This window comes from Hipposideros armiger, unplaced genomic scaffold, assembly GCF_001890085.2.
Source record: "Hipposideros armiger isolate ML-2016 unplaced genomic scaffold, ASM189008v1 scaffold_477, whole genome shotgun sequence".
Taxonomy (NCBI): Eukaryota; Metazoa; Chordata; class Mammalia; order Chiroptera; family Hipposideridae; genus Hipposideros; species Hipposideros armiger.
Genome location: NW_017731827.1, coordinates 512,254 through 531,419, shown reverse-complemented (window position 1 = coordinate 531,419; position 19,166 = coordinate 512,254). Strand labels below are relative to the sequence as shown.

The following is a 19,166-nucleotide window of genomic DNA, read 5'->3' as shown; positions in this document are numbered from 1 at the left end:
TTATAACCAATTTGGTTGCTTTTTTTCCAATCCAGAATTCAAACATGAATCAGGTGTTGCATTCACTTGCAATCTGTGGACCTTTTGGATTGCCTCCTTAATGAATAGTCTGTAGTACCCGTGCTCACACTATGGCCCTTCGTGTCCTCAGCTCCATCCCTATCGTTTCCCTGCTCAGCTCTACTTGGGAGCAGGGGTGAGGTGAGGGTTGTGCATTCCTCCCCTTATGAGCTGCTTCTAGAAAGCAGGAGACTGACAAGAGAATCTTTTACTATATGTGTTGCACATATATTCTCAAAGCATGCTAATTGCCTTTCACCTTTATGGCATCTTTTACTGTACAAACACTTTTAACTTTTACGACATCTGCTTTCGTGCCTTGTCTGAAAAGTTCCTCGTGACTCTGAGGTCATAAAATGAGTTTTCTGTATTTTCTTTTATTGGCTCTAGGATTTTAGTTTTTACATTCAGAATTTAATCCTTGAATCCATTAGGGGTTTGCTTTTGTGTATTGTATGAAGCAGGAGGGTAATTTTGTGTATCCGTAAGGAATGTCAAGTATTTCAACACCTTTTGTTGAATGGTCCAACCTTTCCCTCTAATGTTAATGGTGCTTCTATCACATAAGTTTCTACCTATTCTTAGGTCTATTTCTGGGCTTTCTGTGTTTGGTTTTGATCTATTTGTCTACACCTGCCCTAATATCACTCCGCCTAATTACTGCGACTTTTAAGTCCTCACATATACTAAAAAAAGTCTCTCTTCTTCCTTCTTTAGAAATGTTTGGTTATTCTTACACTTTTACTCCTCCATATGAATTATAGAATCAATTTTTCTCATTCCATGACAACTCCCATTGGGTTTTTTATTGGAATTCAATTGAATTTTGTAGATTATGTGATGATACTTAGTCGTGCCAACCCTGAACATATCATGGTCTTACTCCCTATTTATTTAGATTTTCTAATAGGTTCTTCAATAACATTTTATGTTTTTTCTTCATAGAAGTTTTCACATATATTAGATTTTTTTCTAAAAATTCTAATTTTTTTTTCTCATTGTAAATGGCATCTTTTTTTCCCCCCATTACATTTTCTAATTGATGGATAATTGGTGAAATGTAGGGATGACTTTAGTTTTTATATAATGTTCTTGTATTTAGCAACTTTGTCAAATTCTATTAGTTTATAATGTTATTATCTCTTGGATTGTTTACAAAAACAATCATGGTGTCTGCAAATGGCAATTTTGTCTTTTTTTTTTCTAAATTTTACACCTATTCATTTTTGTTGTCTTATTCCATTGGCTAAGACTTACAGCAAAATATTAAATTCCAGGAGAGGTGACAGGTATTTCTGTCTTATTTTTTACTTTAACAGATTCATTATTTCCACATCTATTTACTGAGTGCCTATAATAAGACAGGTACTTTACTAAGCATGCAGTAAAACAAAATAGGAGGTTATTTTCATGTCAAATTGTATTTAATTCCTTAAATAAAATTCTGAAAAATTCACAAAATATAAGTATTACTTACAGTTTGAAAGACTTTAGATATTTTCAAAATATCAGTTTTCTGAAGTTATAAAAGCTCCTCTTCTCCTTTATTATGTTAGTTTAATTAAATTATTTGCAATTATTAATTTTATATATAAAATTGTTTTTTATTTCTCAAACAAATAATAATTTGTGATAAAATTGCATCAATAATCCGGTTTGTCTAATCATTAATATCAAAGTCATTTATAAACAAATAACAGTAATAATTGAGAAAAAAACGCTTATATTATTTAGGAATTCTTACCCAGGTAAAAACAAAATGACCATAGCCATATCTTCTTATTAGTAGGGAAATGTGGAAAAATAAGAGCAATTCAATCAAAAGAAAAATAAAGAACCAACATTTTACATATATACCCAAAATGAAAAACTTCTCTGATACATTAAAAAAATCATAATAGGCCAACTGGGATGATTCAATAGCATGTTAGCAGGAGGCTGTGGTGTGGTATGCTGGCAAATGTTTTACAACAACCGTATTTCCCCATGTATAAGACGCTCCCTTGTTTAAAAAATTTGGGGTCTAAAAACTGGGTGCGTCCTATACAGTGGTTGTAGATTTTTTACTTTCATTTCCCACTTTTTTCAAATTTCGCTTTTTCATGATGAATAAAACTTGAGTTCAATAACTTTATGTAATACATTTTTTTTCAAATTTCGGGCCCCAAAATTAAGGTGCGTCTTATACATGGGAGCGTCTTATACATGGGGAAGTACAGTAATTCTTGTGAGAAAAAAAAAAACCTTTGTAGAGTTTTCTCAATTTCCAAAGTGTAAGTACTCCCATTATGGCTGATTTCAAGCTACTAACATGACACTGCTGAACGTGGAAACGGGGAAAGCATTGTTAAGTTGGACTTCATTAAAATTTAAAACTGCTGCTCTGTGAAAGACACAAGCCACAGACTAGGAGCAAATGTCTGCCAAACCCTTATCTGTCAAGGGACTTGTGTTCAGGATATACAAAGAACTCCTAAAACTCAACAGTAAGAAAACAAACAGCCCTATTTTTTAAAAAAAAAAAAAGGCAAAAGATCTGAGCCGACACCTCACCAAAGAAGATATACAAATGGTAAATACACAGTTGAAAAGATGCTCCTCCACATCATATGTCATCAGGGAATTGAAAACAACCATGACACATCCATCAGGACTGCTAAAATCCAAAGAAACTGACAACACCACATGCTGGCAAAGTTGTGGAGCAACAGGAACTTTCATCCTTTGCTGGTGGGAATGCAAAATGGGACAGCCACTTTGGAAGACGATCTGGCAGTTTCTTACAACACTAAATACAGTCTTACCATCCCACCCAGCAATTGCACACCTAGGTGTTTACTCAGTTGAGTTGAAAAGTTACATGGACAGAAAAACCTGCATGTGAATGTTGATAGCAGCTTTATGCACCAAGCACTAGAAGCAACCAATATGTCCTTCAGTAGGTAAATGGATAAACAAACTGTGGTACATCCACACAGTGAGATATCATTCAGTCACAAAAAGACATGGAGGAACCTTAAATGCATACAATGAAGTGAAAGAAACCAATCTGAAAAGTCGGCATATTACATGATTCCAAAGGTATGACATTCTGGAAAAGGCAAAACTATGGAGACAGTAAAAAGATCAGTGGTTGCCAGGAGTTTGGGATAGGCAGAGCAGATGAGTAGATGAAGCTCGGGAAACTTTTAGGGCAGTGAAACTATTCTGTAAGATACAATGACATTATGCATTTGTCAAAAGCCATACACGGTGAGGGGGGGGCAGGGGGGCTAGACAGCTCAATTGGTTAGAGCGTGAGCTCTGAACAACAGGGTTGCCGGTTCAATTCCCACATGGGCCAGTAAGCTGCGCCCTCTGTGGCTAAGATTGTGAACAATGGCTCGACCTGGAGCTGGGCCACCGTGAGCGGCCGGCCGCTGGCCTGAGACCAGCTGCCTCAGCCAGGTAGAGCGCAATGCTCATAATACCAACATGGGCCAGTGAGCTGCCGTCCTCCACAACTAGACTGAGAACAAGGGCTTGACTCAGAGATGGGAGAGGGAGGAGAAAATAATCCATACACAAAGTGTCCATCTTAATATAAACTTCAGTTAATAATAATGTATCAATATTAATTCATTCATTGTAACAAGGGTACCACACTAATGAAAGATGCTAATGGTGGGGAAATTGTGTGGGTGTCCTGGTTGGGAGAACATATATGGGAATTCTGTACTACTCTTCTGTAAATCTCATACTGTTCGAAAAAAGCAAAGTGTATTCATTTAAAAAGAACCATTGTGGCAATAAATGCTTTTACATGATTCCATACCTTCTCGATTACAATGGTAACTTTCTTTGTTCAGAGCCTATTTTATGTTCGACTGGCTTCCATGCTCAAGAACAGTGCTTCTCAAATCTTAACCGTGACTACAAATCACCCTGGGATCTTGTTAAGCTGAAGATTTTAACCCACACATCTGGGGTGAGTCTTGAGATTTTTGCGTTTCTAACAAGTTCCCTGGTAATATTAATGCTGCTGGTATGTGGTCCACACTCAGAGAAGCAGAACTTGCAAACAGACAAACAAGTCTTCGCGGCCACCCTCTGTGATCTGTTTTCTAAGGAGGGAAGAAATATCTGATTTCATGACAATGCTAATCAATATTTTTGGGAGGTTGTTTTTTGTTTTGTTTTGTTTTCAATTCATGTTTTTTTAACCCATGTTTTCACTGCCCTTTCTTTCTGAATCAGATTCATTTTCTACTTCCAAAAAGCATTGGGACTCATTGTTTCAACAAAACAAGTCAGCGGAGACGAACTTCGCGTGTCTCAGTGAAACTCAACAAAAGGTCAGTAACACTTTATGGAAGCCAAAAGCATAACCAAATATTTGTACTTGTACAAGTCAAGTGCATATCATGTTCTAGAGGCGGTGAAGTTCACTGCTGGGGTTGCCCAGACAATGGCTTCTTTGGAGTTAGGAAGGACGTGCTGCTGAACTTGAAAGATACTTTAAGCCAGGTGGCAAACACAGTGAGAGGGAGGTGGTGGATTAAACAAACTTCATGTCCCCGGATAGCCATGGCACAGTGCAAGGACTGGGAGGGGATTGGCGTCCCAGTTCTGCCACGAAGTCTCCTTGCCTCAGCTTCCTCACCTGTCAATGAGATGATTGAGTTCCATCCTCATGAAGGGCCCGTCACATTCTGCGTTCTTTATTTGTAGTCTGGGAGGCACGTGCTTTCCAAATCAGCGCCTTGCTCTTCCTTTTCCAGGGTGGGGCTTTCAAGAGTCCAATTGCATCAGCCACCCCCTGCTCATCCCTCCGTTGGTCCGTTAAGCAATGTTCAGAGGCGGCTCCCTCCTTCCGCTGCCAGCCTTCACACCTCAAAGCTAACGGGAAACCCAGCTCCAGGCCTGTCATCTCCCCAGGGCTGGCTGGAAAACCCAGGATTCTCGGCACACTTAGACTACCTTCTTCCCCTTCACGTCTGACCACAGGTGGCCTTGGGGACATTTGGCTAGAGAAGTCCCTGGCTCGATCCTGGAGCCACACAGGATTTTGCTGCAGTTGAATAGATTCAGAAAGTCAGTAAGGAAATGATGGAATGGGCAGCAGCACGAACCAGGGCATCTTTTTGTTGTGAGGAAATCAAACTCTTGATTTAAACCAACACAAACTCTTCAATAGCCCATGAGTGAGCTTTCCCCTAGCACCTTCCCTGGGCCCTCTCAGCTGCAGGTCCTGAGGCTCTAGAACTTTGGGCCACAGTTCTGTCCAGTGATGAGCCAATCATGACCCAGACAAGCAGTGTACACATCAGTCAGCTCAGAGCCTCCCAAAGGTGGGGCCTAGAATTCATCTTGTTGTCCTTCTACCTGGTGTCTGGGATGGGCCCTCTGCACCCACATATTCACCATTCATTCATTCATTCATTCATTCACTTAGCACACACTTGTGGAGCCCTTCCCTTCCACAGGCCCTGTGCTATATGCTACGGGAAAGAGATACACAGCGGCAACCATCTCACCTTGTCGGTCCAGAGCAAGTCCCCTGTGAGTTTTCAGCTTAGGAGAGGAGGGGGGACTCGACTTGATCCCCCTAATGCTAACAGGTTTTTCTCTGCAGAGGACCACCCTGATCACCGCCTATGTCCTGGCACTCTCCATGTAGGTTGAATTGAAGGGACAAGTTTCTCACACCTTCTTGGAGCATGACACGGGGAGATGTAAGAGTATGAGATGCGGATCCGGAAGGACGTTGGTGTTAAGGGAGAATATAGCTACCATGTCTTCCAGTGCTTTGGCGAAACCTCAGATGCGTGGCCTTCTGGCCAAGCGTCTGCGAGTTCATATTGTTGGAGCAGTCATTGTTTCCCTGGGGGTTGCAGCTTTCTATAAGTTTGCTGTGGCAGAACCAAGGAAGAAGGCATATGCAGATTTCTACAGAACTTACGATTCCATGAAAGATTTTGAGGAGATGAGGAAGGCTGGTATTTTTCAGAGTGCAAAGTGATTTCGGAGTGTAAAGAATTTGAGTTGATTTCCACGGAAGTTTGTCACTGAGCTGTGTTCCTGAACTATGAAACATGGATATTTGGGCTAAGGGATAGTTTCTCTTGGTAAATAAACAATTAAATGTTAAAAAAAAAAAAGAGTATGAGATGCGGAGAGTTTCCTTTCTGATGGAAAGACCATTGCATGTTCTCAAGGGGTTCTCAGTCTGCAAGGAGAGGCAGAGCTCCATGCTTGGAGAGCCCCCTGACTTTGGAGAGCTCCTTGTTTGGTGGACAGATGAGATACACAAATACCAATATCCGAAGACATGCAGCCCTTATTAAAAAAAAAAAAAGCAGTGGGCTGGCTTATCCCCAAGGGAAGGAAGGGGGCGGGGGGCTTATCCTTAGGAGAGGTCCTTTGACGTAAGACGTGTAGAAAGAGGGATTCTTTGGGGTCCTACTTATTTCAAGCATGAAGGAGAAGCCCACATTCATAGCTGTGCTGAGAGATTTATGACATGAGGGCAGCAGACAGGTCAGGGTGGAGCAAATGGGAGAGGGCCATGCTTGGTGCCAGTTTTCTCAAGTGGAAAACAGAATGAAGTACATTCTCTGAAAAAGATGTGTTTATTTGTGTCCCTGGATCAAATCCCAAAGAGAGGTCTGAGCAATGGAGAGATGCAGCCAACCCGGAAGGGAGGTACAGAAGCAGTAAGCTGCATGAGCCATGGAAGGTCATTCAGTCCAGCCCCTGCTACCATGAGAGACTTGCTTTATCCAGCCCCCGAAGGAGCTCCTGGCCTCATCTATAAGGCCATTCCAACACTAGCCTCTGGTTGCCTCTGGGTCTTTAAAAAAAATCCCCAAAATAAGGTTCTCTTCATATCTACCCTAAACCTACCACTATTCTCTCTCTCTCTCTCTCTCTCTCTCTCTCTCTCTCTCTCTCTCTCTCTCTCTCTCCCTCTCTCCCTCTCTCTCATTCTGAATTGATTGACAATAAGGGCTAATCCATAAGATTTCATCTTACACAACATGGCTTCCCAGTGCCACAGGCTGAGCCAAGAAGAAGACCAGAAGACCTGCAGCAATCTGGTGCCTTCTGATCTCTTCACCTCCATTTCACTTTCTGTGCTCCATCCAGCTGGCCTTTTCCCACTTCCTCAAACAGCACACTTCCTCCTGTCCACAGCCATAGAATGCCCCCAACAAACTTCCCCTAGGGTACCACTCAAGGTTGGAAGTCTAGCTTATTTAGAAGAAAAATATTTACAGAAGGGCAATGAATCCTACAGAATCACTGGGAGTGCTGGAAAAGCAGGCTGAGTTTCCAAAAACGACTCCCAGGGCCACATCACAAAGCTGGTCTGCCAAGGGGGCTGCTGTTTCTGCCTCAACAGGAAGCAGCTCATCAAACCACGGAGATCTTATCACAGCTTCCATCACCAGGATCATGCCTCCGCTATGATGCTGTGCCAGCAAATTGATGCCCTACTTCTTGCCCCTTTTCCCATTCACTCAGTGAACTCACACAAGAAATAATAGATAATATGAAGAGGTCAATATTTATTACAGAAATTGAATCAATAATTAAAAACTTTCCAAAATGGAAACCACCAGGCCCAGATGGTTTCACTGGTGAATGCTACCAAATACTTAAGGAAAAAAATTATACCAACCTCTACAATCTCTTCCAGAAAATAAAAACAGAGGGAATACTCCCTAACTCCTTCTATAAGGCCAGCATTACTCTGATACTAAAACTAAAGACATTACAAGAAAGGAAAACTACAGACCAACATCTCTCATGAGCATAGATGCAGAAATCCTCAAAAATATTAGCAAATCACCTCCAATAAGGTGTAAAAAGAACTATACCTCCTAACCAAGTGGAATTTATTCCAGACATGCAAGGTTGATTCAACATTTGAAAGTCAATTAATGTATTCCATCCCATCAACAGGTTAAAGAAGAAAAACCATACAATCATATCAGAAGAAGCATTTGACGAAATTCAACACTCATTCATGATAAAAACTCTCAACAAAATAGGAAGAGAAGAGAATTTCTTCAACGTCTACGAAAAACCTATAGCTAAAAATCATACTTAATAATGAGAAACTAGATGCTTTCCTGCTAATGTCAGAAACAACACAAAAGATGTTCCCTGTCAACACTCTTACTTAGCATCATACCAGAAGTCCTAGCTAATGCAATAAGAAAAGAAAATGAAATACAAGTATACTTATTGGGAAGAAAGAAATAAAACTGTCTTTTTTTTCCCCCACAGATGACATGATTGTCTATATAGAAAATCAACTTAACAACAACATAAACCTGGAACTGATAAGCAATTATAACAATATCGCAGAATACAAGGTTCATATGCAAAAATAAGTTGCTCTCCTATATATTAACAATGAACAATTAGAACTTGTAATTTAAAACAGTATCATTTACATTAGCACCCCAAAATGAAATACTTAAATATAACTCTTACAAAACATACAAAATATGAGGAAAACGATGACACCGATAAAAGAAATCAAAGAGTTAAATGCAGAGATATTCCATGTTCATGGATAAAAAGACTCAATATTAACAAGATGTCAGTTCTTCTCAACATGATCAATAGATTCAATGCAATCTCAACCAAAAGCCCAGCAAGTTATTTTGTGGATATGGACAAACTGGTTCTAAAGTTTATGTGGAGAGGCAAAAAGGTCCAACACAATATTGAACAAGAACAAAGTTGGTGGACACTGCCTGACTTCAAGACTTCCTATAAAGCAACAGCAAGTAAGACAGGGTAGTATTGCCAAAAGAATAGACAAACAGATCAATGGAACAGAATCAAGAGCTCAGAAATGGACCCACACAAATGTAATCAACTCATCTTTTACAAAGGAGAAAGGCAACTCAGTGAAGAGATGATAGTCTTTTCAACAAATGGTGCTGGGACAACTGGCTATCCGCATGCAAAAAAAAGAATGTAGACAGAGACCTTACATGTTTCACAAAAATTAACTCAGGATGAATCATAGACCTAAATCAAAACATGAAAACTATACAACTCTTAAAAGATAACATAGGAAAAAGTCTAGATGACCTTGGGTTTGATGATGACTTTTTAGGTACGTTGGACTTCATTCAAATGAAAAGCTTCTGCTCTGCAAAAGGCACAGTCTAGAGAACGGGGAGGCAGAGCACAGGCTGGGAGGAAAATACAAAAGCTAATACATTTGTGTCTCACAGAGGCATGTGATTGGAATTTTTTGACTTAGAATTAAACACACAAGTAGATATTTGTCATGAATAAGGAAACTCCTGTTAGAGAAAAGAGTTCAACACAGGGAAAGTGGGGTGATTAGAATGAATCTTGTGGTGTTGGATTGGAATTGGAGGCATCAATGTGAGCTCATCGTGTAAGTGCATGTAAGTATGAGTGTGTATGTTTCCTAACTTTGACTGCTGAGAAGGCCCAGAAGTTGTGACATCCCTGTAAGCAGATCTTTGTTTTTAAAGCTGAAGGAGGAGGAGGAGGAGAAGGAGGAGGAGGAGAAGAGAGAAAGAAAGAAAAAAAAAACAGGGTTCCTAGGAGAAATGAATGATTGCAGGGCTTGAAATGGTAAAATACAATATTAGCTTGGAACATCCTGTGATGCCAGAAAATAAGCAAGTGCTAAGGAAAATAATAATAATAATAATAACAACAACAACAGCAATAATAATGGCATGCCAAAAGTACATAGGTGTCAACTTGAAGGTGCTCTCTAGGGCCAAGATGCGACAATTTCAAAAAAAAATGATGGCATTGACTTATATCCTATAGATGAAAATAAATGGGTGCATACTGATATAAATAAATAATTAAATGCATAAATAAATACTTACAAGGAAAAGCTCTTAGCTATAGGAGAATTTAAACTCTTCACATGGAGGGAATGAGGAAAATAATAAAACACCAGTAATAATCGTTGCAGGCAAGAACCATGGATTCATGCTAACAATTAGTGAGTAGACGTATGAGGAGGAATGCCATACTTGAATGGTCTCAAAGTGCCTCCCCGCAAGACACGTACTGATCACAAAAGGAAAAAGAGCAACTTTCCGGTGGAGAAACCTGGTGGGCACCACCTTCATTCCCTGATGGAGGTGAACATCAATAGTAATGAGACCTATCACTATCGTGGACCATTGATAAGTTTCCCTGAGAAGGGCACAGTATCACTTCTGTGATATTCTTGCCAAAAATGCGTAACCTCAATCTGATCATGAGAAAACATCAGACAAACCCCATGGAGGGACATCCTGCAAAACCCTGCACAATGCTCTTCAAAATTTTCAAGGTCACAAAAAGCAAAGACTAAGGAGCTATCACAGATCAGAGGAGGCTAAGGAGACAGGAATATTATCTGCGATGTGGAATCCTGGATGGGACCCTTGACAGGAAGAAAAGACTTCGGCAGGAAAACTGGTGACATCCCCATAAGGGTTGTAGATTGGTTAATAATGTTAATGGATTGCTTTCCATAATTGTACCATGGCAATATGCAGGATGTTAATATTCAGAGAAGCTGGAACTTTCCAGGGTATACAAGAACTCTACCATTGCAACATTTTTGGTAAATGTAAATGTATTTCAAAATAAGATGTTTCCCCAAAAAACAAAAGAGTAATGAGTAAGCTTTCCTCATCCACACAAAAATTTAGGGAACAGAAAGTAGTAGAAAAAATTTCAACAGAATTCCGATATTGAAAATAACCACTGCCAATAGGCTGACTCTTTTAATTATGAATAATTTACAAAAACGTTTCTGAACACTGGCTATGCTCAAAGCACCTTCCTTTCACGCACATCCATTCTATGTAAAGTTGTCACCCATGCTTCACCCCCTGGCACTCTTGTGACCCCTTTTCCATCTCTATTGCATCTTTTCCCATTGCCTTATCACCACTTAACTGTACTATATAATGTACATAGTGTGTCTTTTGTTTACTGTTTGTCTGTCTCCAGTAAAATGAGTAGAGATTTTTGTTTTGTTCACTGATGTACTCCGAATGCTTAAAGTAGTGCTTGGGTGAGGGAGTCTGGACAAGAGGTCAGATCACAAACTTTGAATTCTTGGGGGAAAAAAAAAATCCTGAAAAGATGGGGAAAGGAGAGGCAATGTGTGATACCACCAGAATCCTTGATGCCACCAGGATATGGCAAGGGTGGGGGTAGGGGGTGGGACAGTTTGCCTATTGTAGACAGGATGTGTTCCAAAAGCTGAGATGCTTAACAAAAGGTGAAGTTCTCGCCCATCGGCTCTGAACCTTAATTGAGGCTTAACACTAACGGCTATGAAAGCGAAAATCCCAGATTGCACAGTGAAGGAGACTGATAGGGATTCCTACGGATTGCGTTAGTTTGCTAGAGCTATGTTCCAGGAACAAAGTACCACAAACTGAGGAGCTGAGATAGCACAATGGGTCATCTCGCAGTTCTGGAGGCTGGAAGTCTGAGATCAAGGAGAAGGCAGGGTTGGTTCCTTCCAAGACTGCAAGGGAGGATCTGTTGCTTCTTCTCCAGGAGCTTCTGGTGGCTTCCTGGCAACCTTTAGCATTTCGTGGCTTCTAGAAGCATTGCCCCCAATCTCTGCCTACATCTCCACACAGTGTCCTCCCTGTGTAAACATCCCCTTTCTATCAGGACACCAGTCCTATTGGATTAAGCCCACTCTAATAACCTGACCTTAACTAATCGCATCTTCAAAGGCCCTATTTCCAAACACGGTTCCATTTTGAGGTGCTGGAAGTGAGGACCTCAACATAGGAATTGGATGGCGAAAACAATTCCACCTGTAACACAGGTAAATTGTATCTTCAAGATGAAAGCTGCCTAGAAGGCTCTTCGCATAGATGAGGTTATGCTGTAGTCACAACCGGCCTCGATGATCAGCGGCTTAAAATGACCAAAGTTCCCACTGAGGGTCTGAGGGCCACTCCAGGACAGGTTTCCTCCATGCTGTGACTCAAGGATCCAAGCTGCTTCCCTCTTCTGGTTCTACTAGGAGGGGTGGGAGGGGAAAGGCCAGGAAGCTGCCCCTCATCCTTTCCCTTGTTTCAGCCTAGAAGCGACCTTTAGCACCAATGCTGATGTTTTCTAGCCACCACCAGTTGGAGGGGGGAGCTGCAGACCTGGAGGGGAGCCTGGGGTACACAGAGAACAGATGGAATATGTGTGAGCACCACAGCCTCTGCCACTTGACTTTTTGGGAAACTGGTATCAGGGAGCACTTACGTAAGACCATGGAAGCTAAATTCACAGTATGCACTGGAGGGCAGGATAAAAGATATTTGCTTTAGAAATTAAAGCCGGAGCGTTACTTTGTTCCTGATGGTTGAAGAACAAAGAACAATAAACCCAGGAAGAGTTAATCAGTTACATCTCTGAACAGGTGAGGCCTGGGGATAAGGTGGAGACAGTACTTTAGGGGAAACTCGAGGGCAGTTTCTGGCTTTTTCCAGAACGGGAGGAGAAGGAGGAGAAGAAGAAGAAAAGAGGAGAAGAAGAAAAGGTAGAGGCTCTGGCCCAAGGCAGGGAGATGGGACCACCTGCTCATTGCACCCCTTTCCCTGCTGGGGTCCCTGGGCTTCGGGATACGATTCCTCATCACCCCCCAGAGGCTCATGTAGCACTTTGTAGAGGCTGAGTATGTACTTCCTGTGAATGGATGATTGATTGATTGAATGAATCAATAACAATAAGTGCCCCCCCTTTCCTATTTCCAAATTCCACATTTAGCCAAAGAAAGGAGCGATCCCCACTCAGTCACTGGTCCTGTCGGCAAGGCCGAGGAGTCCACAGCCTGCCCTCTCATGAACATGGTTCCAGGGAGATGACCGGTGCTCACACCCAGAGCTCTTTATGGGAATGTCAGGAGCTCAGTCGGGAATGAGGCCCATGGGAAAGATGAGAAAGTCATCAAAAAATGTTGGCATCAGCTAACGGCACATAAGGTTTTTCCACCCTCAGCTCTGTCCTGCCAGCTAATGAGGGGAGAAAAACGGGGATTGCCCACGGGTATGATCAGGCCAAACTTGGAGTCCACCAACTGGCCGAACTCCCACCCTGTTAGCGTACCTCACCAACTCCCAACCTCCCAGCGGTCGAACCTATTTAAGGGGAGCTGGAGTTCAGAATAAACAAGACAGACACTTGGAGGTATCAAGTCCGGGTTCCTCTAATAGGTAAGCCTCCAGAAATTCATGCCCTGTTAGGAGTATGAGTCCCTGCTCACTGGCGGTCTTTGAGAGTGGCTGTGTTGTGCATGTGTGCGCATGTGTGTTTATATGTGTGTGTATATAGGTATACAGGAACATAAACAGGCACACACATGATTTGGTATGTACAAGAGCATCCGTGTGCACAAGTGTGTTGTGTGGGTCTGTGGGTGTATTGTGTGAAGGGATGTTTGCCCTTGTGGGTGAGCTCAAGCGTGTGTATACGCATGCATGTGTGTGTGAGGATGTACACGTTTGTGCTTGCAAAAAGTGTAAGGGGTTGGAAAGTCTTGCAAAGAGATGCTTTAGTTTCAGAGGAAAATATTGGGGATTGGACTCCATGGATGGAATTCCCAAACTTTGAATCTGGTTGGGAACAAGGAAGGTATGTCTAATGGGGGACACACAACCTATGACCTTGGGAATCTCCCAGGTGGTTGGGGTGACCTGGTTGCAACCTCCAGGAACTCTCATGGAGGAGCATGGAGGTCTCCTTATTGTATCATGTGTGTATTGGGGGGGGGGTCTCAATGGGTCTGAGGCCTGCATGTATGTGAAAATATTCAACAGAGTTGGGAAGGCTCAGGGGGTCCTGGATCTGCACACTCCTTGTGTGTTCTGTGTGTGACGAAGGTAGTCACCTTGGGTCAAGGAGCATGTCGTGTGTTCCCTGGAAGACTCCTTTCTCCAGGGTTGCTGAGTTGCGAGCAGGAGAACAGGGGGCCAGGGCAGAATCTGGGACCACCTGAGAGAGGAGTCTAGGCCAATCCATCTGCATGTCCCCCACACAGAACTGTCGACATGAAGACCCTCCTGCTGTTGGCCATGATCATGGTCTTTGGTGAGAACGAACCCTGACCTCTGGACACAAGGGGGAAGCCCAGGAGGGAAGCACCCTCATTTCTAGTTGCCCTCCCCATTGTGTCAGCCCTGCTCACTGGGGGTGATGGGGAATAGCAGAGAGGGGCAGAGAAAGAGGACATGGCCCCAGGTTCCATCACTGGGTTTCCTTCCAGGTCTGCTGGAAACCCACGGGGATTTGCTGAATTTCGAGAAAATGATCTGGAAGACCACAGGAAAAGAAGCCATGTCTACTTATGCTTTCTACGGTTGCTACTGTGGCTTGGGCGGAAAAGGAACCCCCAAGGATGCGACGGATCGGTGAGGCCACCCCAACCCTCCCCTCCCTCTGCCCATTTGTGGCTTGGGCAGGGCTGGGAGCTGCAAAGGCAGTGCTGATGACTCATTGACACAAAACCCCATGGGGTCCCAGCCAGGAAAGCAGCCAGCATGTGGGAAACTCTGCTCTAGACCAGGGGTGGGCAAACTGCGGCTCACAAGCCACATGCAGCTCTTTGGGTACGTTCCGTCTCAAAAGTTTGCCAACCCCTGGAAGAGCCAATCCTGTCCCTCACAACAATTTAAAAACTATTTGAGAGCCATAAATATATTTTTACATAATCACCATTATGTGAATAATATCCTTTAAAATTTTTATACATGCAACTATGGTAGTTTTATTTTCATTTTCAATTTTACTTCAGAGCCACAGTTGGTGAGCCGCTATTTGCTGACCCCTGGCAGCTTTTCCGTCTCCAAAGTTTGCCGACCCCTGGGTTAGCCTATTCCAAAGTCACTGGGTCTCTGGCCAAGGTCAAGGGGGCGAGACCGTGGGCCACCAGGCTCCCTGGAGCAGCGGGGGGAGGCAGCCCCAATAGCAAGCTCTCGTCACAGGTGCTGCATGGCGCATGACTGTTGCTACAAACAGTTGCAGAACCGTGGGTGTGGCACCAAGTTGCTGGGCTACAAGTTTTCTTACAACAAGGGCCAAATCACCTGTGGTAAGGAAGAGTCCTACATCTCCACCCAGTCTTCTTTGTTTGTTTTACTGAGTGTCCCCTGTGCTGGGCCCTGTGCTGGGCACCAGAGCTAGAGAGAGATACAAAGGGACAGTGTCATAGGAGCTCATAGGTGAGTGACTCGTAAAGAAAATGAAAGTGCAGTACAGGAGATTCCAATAGGAAGTAAGCAACAGGGTGGAGCCCTGAATGCAGCCTGAGGTTCAGGACGGCTCCTGAACACAGGACATTCAAGCTGAATCCTCAAACCTGTGCCGGCATGGGGGGGTGGGGGGTGGGGTTCCAGGCATTCCAGCAAGAGGATTCAGCAGAGGCAAAGGGACCCCGGGAACTGCTATTCTGTGGGGCTGAAGAGAAACGTGAGGAGGAGAGGGAGATGGTGGTGGGAGGTGACAGCCGGAGGGATGGGAAGGGGCTAGAACAGGCCGAGGCCCTCTTGTATTTTGATTTTGGTCCTAAGGCTCTTAAGCAAAGGAGTGATGTGATCAGATTTGGATTTCAGAGGACTCACCCCGGCTGCAAGGCGGGTGGAGACAGATGGAAGGACAGAGCCATGAGATTGCCATAATGCGGACAAGAAGTAGCGAGGACTAGACATATGGCGATGGTGGTCAGGATGGAAGGGGTGGGGAGTAACATAAGATGGACTTGAGGGAGACTCAGATGAGCTCGGTGATTGGCTGGGTAGGGGGCTGGGAGCTGTTGAGTGGGAGTACAACGGTGTGGCTAGAACAACTGGAAGAAGACGTGGAGTTATATTTAGAGCATGTTGAGTTTAAAAGGCTTCCAGAACGCCACGGGAGATGTGCAGCAGGCCGCTGGATGTAGGAGCTCACAGCTGCAGGGAGCGGTCTGGACCGGGAGCACGGATTCAGGAGTCGGCAGCAGAGAGCTCACCCATTTGATGTTTCAAGTTCCAGAAAGAAGACAGAGGAGAATCTGAGAGGGAAGGGGGGAGCTCAGAGAAGGTTGAGGAGTTGTTGGCGAGGAGATGATGAACAGCAGCCAGTTTAACAGAGGAGCCTCCAGGATAAGGGCCAACAAGGCTTCTTGGGTTTAGCGGCAGGAAGGCCATGGAGGACCTCAGTGAGGGCTGTTTTCATGGAGGGTGAGGGCAAAGCCAGGTTAGAGCGGGTTGGGGACCGAGCAGGAAGTGAAGCTGAGACAGCTAAGTGTAGACAACATTCTGGAGAAAGTCTGGCACTGACGGGGAGAAGAGAGCTGGGTGGCCGCGGAAACCATGTGCCCCCAGACAGCAGATCCACAAGTGGCATTTTGAGAAAGCATAGACTCTCGCCCAACAGTCCGAGCCCCTGAAGATCAGAAATGATGTTCCCCTATCATGACCTCTCCGTAAGTCATGTCTCTTTAGCAGATTTTGGGGTGTAAGCAACAAGATACCCAACTGAAAGGGCTTGATAATGGGGAAGTCTGGCTCCCACGTTACAGAAGTTGGGAAGAGGGCAGTGCCAGGACTGAGGTAGCTTCTCAGCTGTGTCCTCAGGGACCCAGCCTTTTGGCTATCTGCTCTGCCATGCTGGCGATGTGATGCCGAGACACACACTGCAGCTCCAAGCATCATGGCCTTACCCTACAAAAGAGGCTTTCCCCATCTACATCTCTCTTTTTGAAGATGGAAATTAATCCTTCCCAAAGCCCCCAGAAGACCTCCCCTTGGGGCTCATTGGCCAGAGCAAGGTCATGTGCTACCCAGAGACCAATCACTGCAAAGGTCAAAGGGATGACCAGGACTGGGTTACACCTATCATGACCCATCCCCAGGCCCTAAGGGGATGGGCTTTGTACCTGGACACATCGGTTAGCAAGAAGAAAGGAACAATGGCTGTCAGGAAGGCCTTTAACAGAGTTGCCTAGTGCTTGGCTGTTCGTGTCCCCATCAGCCTAGGGCAGGGACTCTGTCTCCCCACCGTCAGAAATACTTGGAGCACAAGTGCTTGTCTCAGGCTAGAAGCTTCTGGGGGCCAGGGGCTGTGTCTTCTCCCCCAGGGTTCCCACAGGGAGCCATAAAATATTAACAAACCCCCATTTGGTATTTATTTTCTTGTGATTTCAGCAAAACAGGACTACTGTAGAAGTCAACTGTGTGAATGTGATAAAGTGGCTGCTACCTGTTTTGCGAGAAACCGGAACACCTATAATAAAAAATACCAATTCTACAAAAAATGGCAGTGCGGCAACAGGGCCCTCCAGTGCTGAGGGTCCCCTTACCCTGGATGCCTCACCAGGAGCCCTTTGATCCCCAGATAGAAACTTTCTGTCCAGACTGAGAGGCCCTGAGACATGTATACCTCGCCTCTTATCCCCCTCTTCCTTGGGCAGCAGGAGAATTCCCCCTTTTCACTGTCCTCTAAGCCCTGCTTCCTGCTTAGGTATGGCAGCTACACTCCCCAGGTCTCTTCCCAATAAAGCAATTCTTTGGCAAACTGTGTGTGTGTGACAATTAAGTTCGCGAATTCATCTCAGAAAAAGCGCCACATACCTCATTGCTGAATATCACTATGGTCACCTTCGAAGTACTCCCCTGTGGGAAGCTATGCACCAATGCCAGTGTCTAGACCACTCTTCAAAGACATTTTGGAACTCTTTTTCTGGAATGGCCATCAGAGCTGTCATCGTATTACCCTTGATGTCCTGAATGTCATCAAAATGTCTTTCTTTCAATATTTCCTTTACCTTCGGGTAAAGAAAGAAGTCATTGAGGGCCAGCTCAGGTGAGTAGGGAGAGTGTTCCAATACAGTTACTTGTTCACTGGCTAAAAACTCCCTCACAGACAGTGCCATGTGAGCTGGTGCATTGTTGTGATGCAAGAGCCATGAATTGTTGGTGAAAAGTTCAGGTCGTCTAATTTTTTCACGCAGCCTTTTCAGCACTTTCAAATAGTAAACGTGGTTAACTCTTTGTCCAGTTGGTACAAATTCATAATGAATACTCCCTTTGATATTTAAAAAAAGGTTAGCAACATGGTTGCAACAAGTTTGCCAACTTAATTGTCACGTGTGCACACACTGCCCCAGGCACTGTTAGTGTGAGAACAAACTGGTACAAGGCAATATGGTGTAAGGGGTTAAAAATCCAGATGCTGGAGTCAGACTGGCTGAGTCAGGTCCTCCAATACCACCTCCCTAAGCCTTCGTCCCCTCATCTAAATGGACTTCACTTTGGTACCAACTGCATGAGCTTGTTGGAGAATTAAAAGGGATACCGAATGTAAAGCGCTGGATCTGGCATGTCTGTATGTGTTATTAGTATTACAAGTGAAACCCAGCCACCCACCTCTCCTCTCCTGAGTGAGAGCAGCTCCTGCTAGCCTGTTGGGGGAAAACAGGACAATTGGTCTTGATTTGTTGGGGAGCTGTAGCTCACATAATCTATATAGTACGATGCTCTCCTGTGTTGCCAGCCTGGGGAAGGTGGGTCCATGTGACACTGGCCCCGGATCCTGGGTCCTTATTCCCTCATCCAGAGCCAGCTTCCTGGGCTGCGACCCACGCAGAGTCCCATGGGGTCCCATGTTCAGAAGAGCCTGAACCTAGTTGAGTGTTGTGCCCCAGCCATTTTGAAATTCTTAATAACATAGGGCCCTGCATTTTACTTTGCACTGGGATCCATAAATTATGTGCCTGGGACTGGCCAAGTGGCTCAGTTGGTTAAGAGTTGGCTTGGGAGCGTGAGCTCTGAGCAGCAGGGCCGCCGGTTTGGTTCCCACATGGGCCAGTGACGCTGCGCCCTCTACAGCTAAGATGGTGAACAACAGCTCGATCTGGAGCTGGGCTGCCATGTGTAGCTGGCGACGGGGTAGGTTGCAGTGGGGCTGCAGTGGGCTGCCATGAGCTGCCATGAGCAGCCACCCAATGGCCGGCGACCGACTGCCTCAGCCGGGAAGAGCGCAATGATCATAATACCAACATGGGCCAGTGAAGCGGCGTCCCCCACAACTAGACTGAAGAACGAAAAAGGACAGCAACTTGTCTG

General features: G+C 44.4%; 3 protein-coding genes across 4 annotated transcripts in view; 2 read left to right on the top strand and 1 right to left on the bottom strand.

Moving 5' to 3' along the window:
* Positions 1–19,166, bottom strand: part of PLA2G5 (phospholipase A2 group V) — a 45,065-nt gene that overhangs the window by 21,995 nt on the left and 3,904 nt on the right. The gene's annotated exons all lie outside the window — the stretch shown is intronic.
* LOC109395579 (cytochrome c oxidase subunit 6C) lies at positions 5,800–6,202 on the top strand. The gene has a single exon (XM_019666738.1). It carries the CDS (start codon positions 5,834–5,836, stop codon positions 6,059–6,061), a length of 228 nt encoding a protein of 75 aa, XP_019522283.1. The 5' UTR covers positions 5,800–5,833; the 3' UTR covers positions 6,062–6,202.
* PLA2G2A (phospholipase A2 group IIA) lies at positions 13,254–17,605 on the top strand. Of its 2 annotated transcripts, XM_019666724.1 has the most exons (6): positions 13,256–13,280; positions 13,623–13,698; positions 14,105–14,154; positions 14,330–14,474; positions 15,048–15,154; positions 17,247–17,605. In XM_019666724.1, the coding sequence occupies exons 2-6, from the start codon at positions 13,658–13,660 to the stop codon at positions 17,387–17,389; spliced, it is 486 nt and encodes a 161-aa protein (XP_019522269.1). In that variant the 5' UTR covers positions 13,256–13,280; positions 13,623–13,657; the 3' UTR covers positions 17,390–17,605. The 2 variants fall into 2 exon arrangements, with proteins under 2 accessions (XP_019522270.1, XP_019522269.1); XM_019666725.1 differs by lacking the exon at positions 13,623–13,698 and having other exon boundaries at positions 13,254–13,280.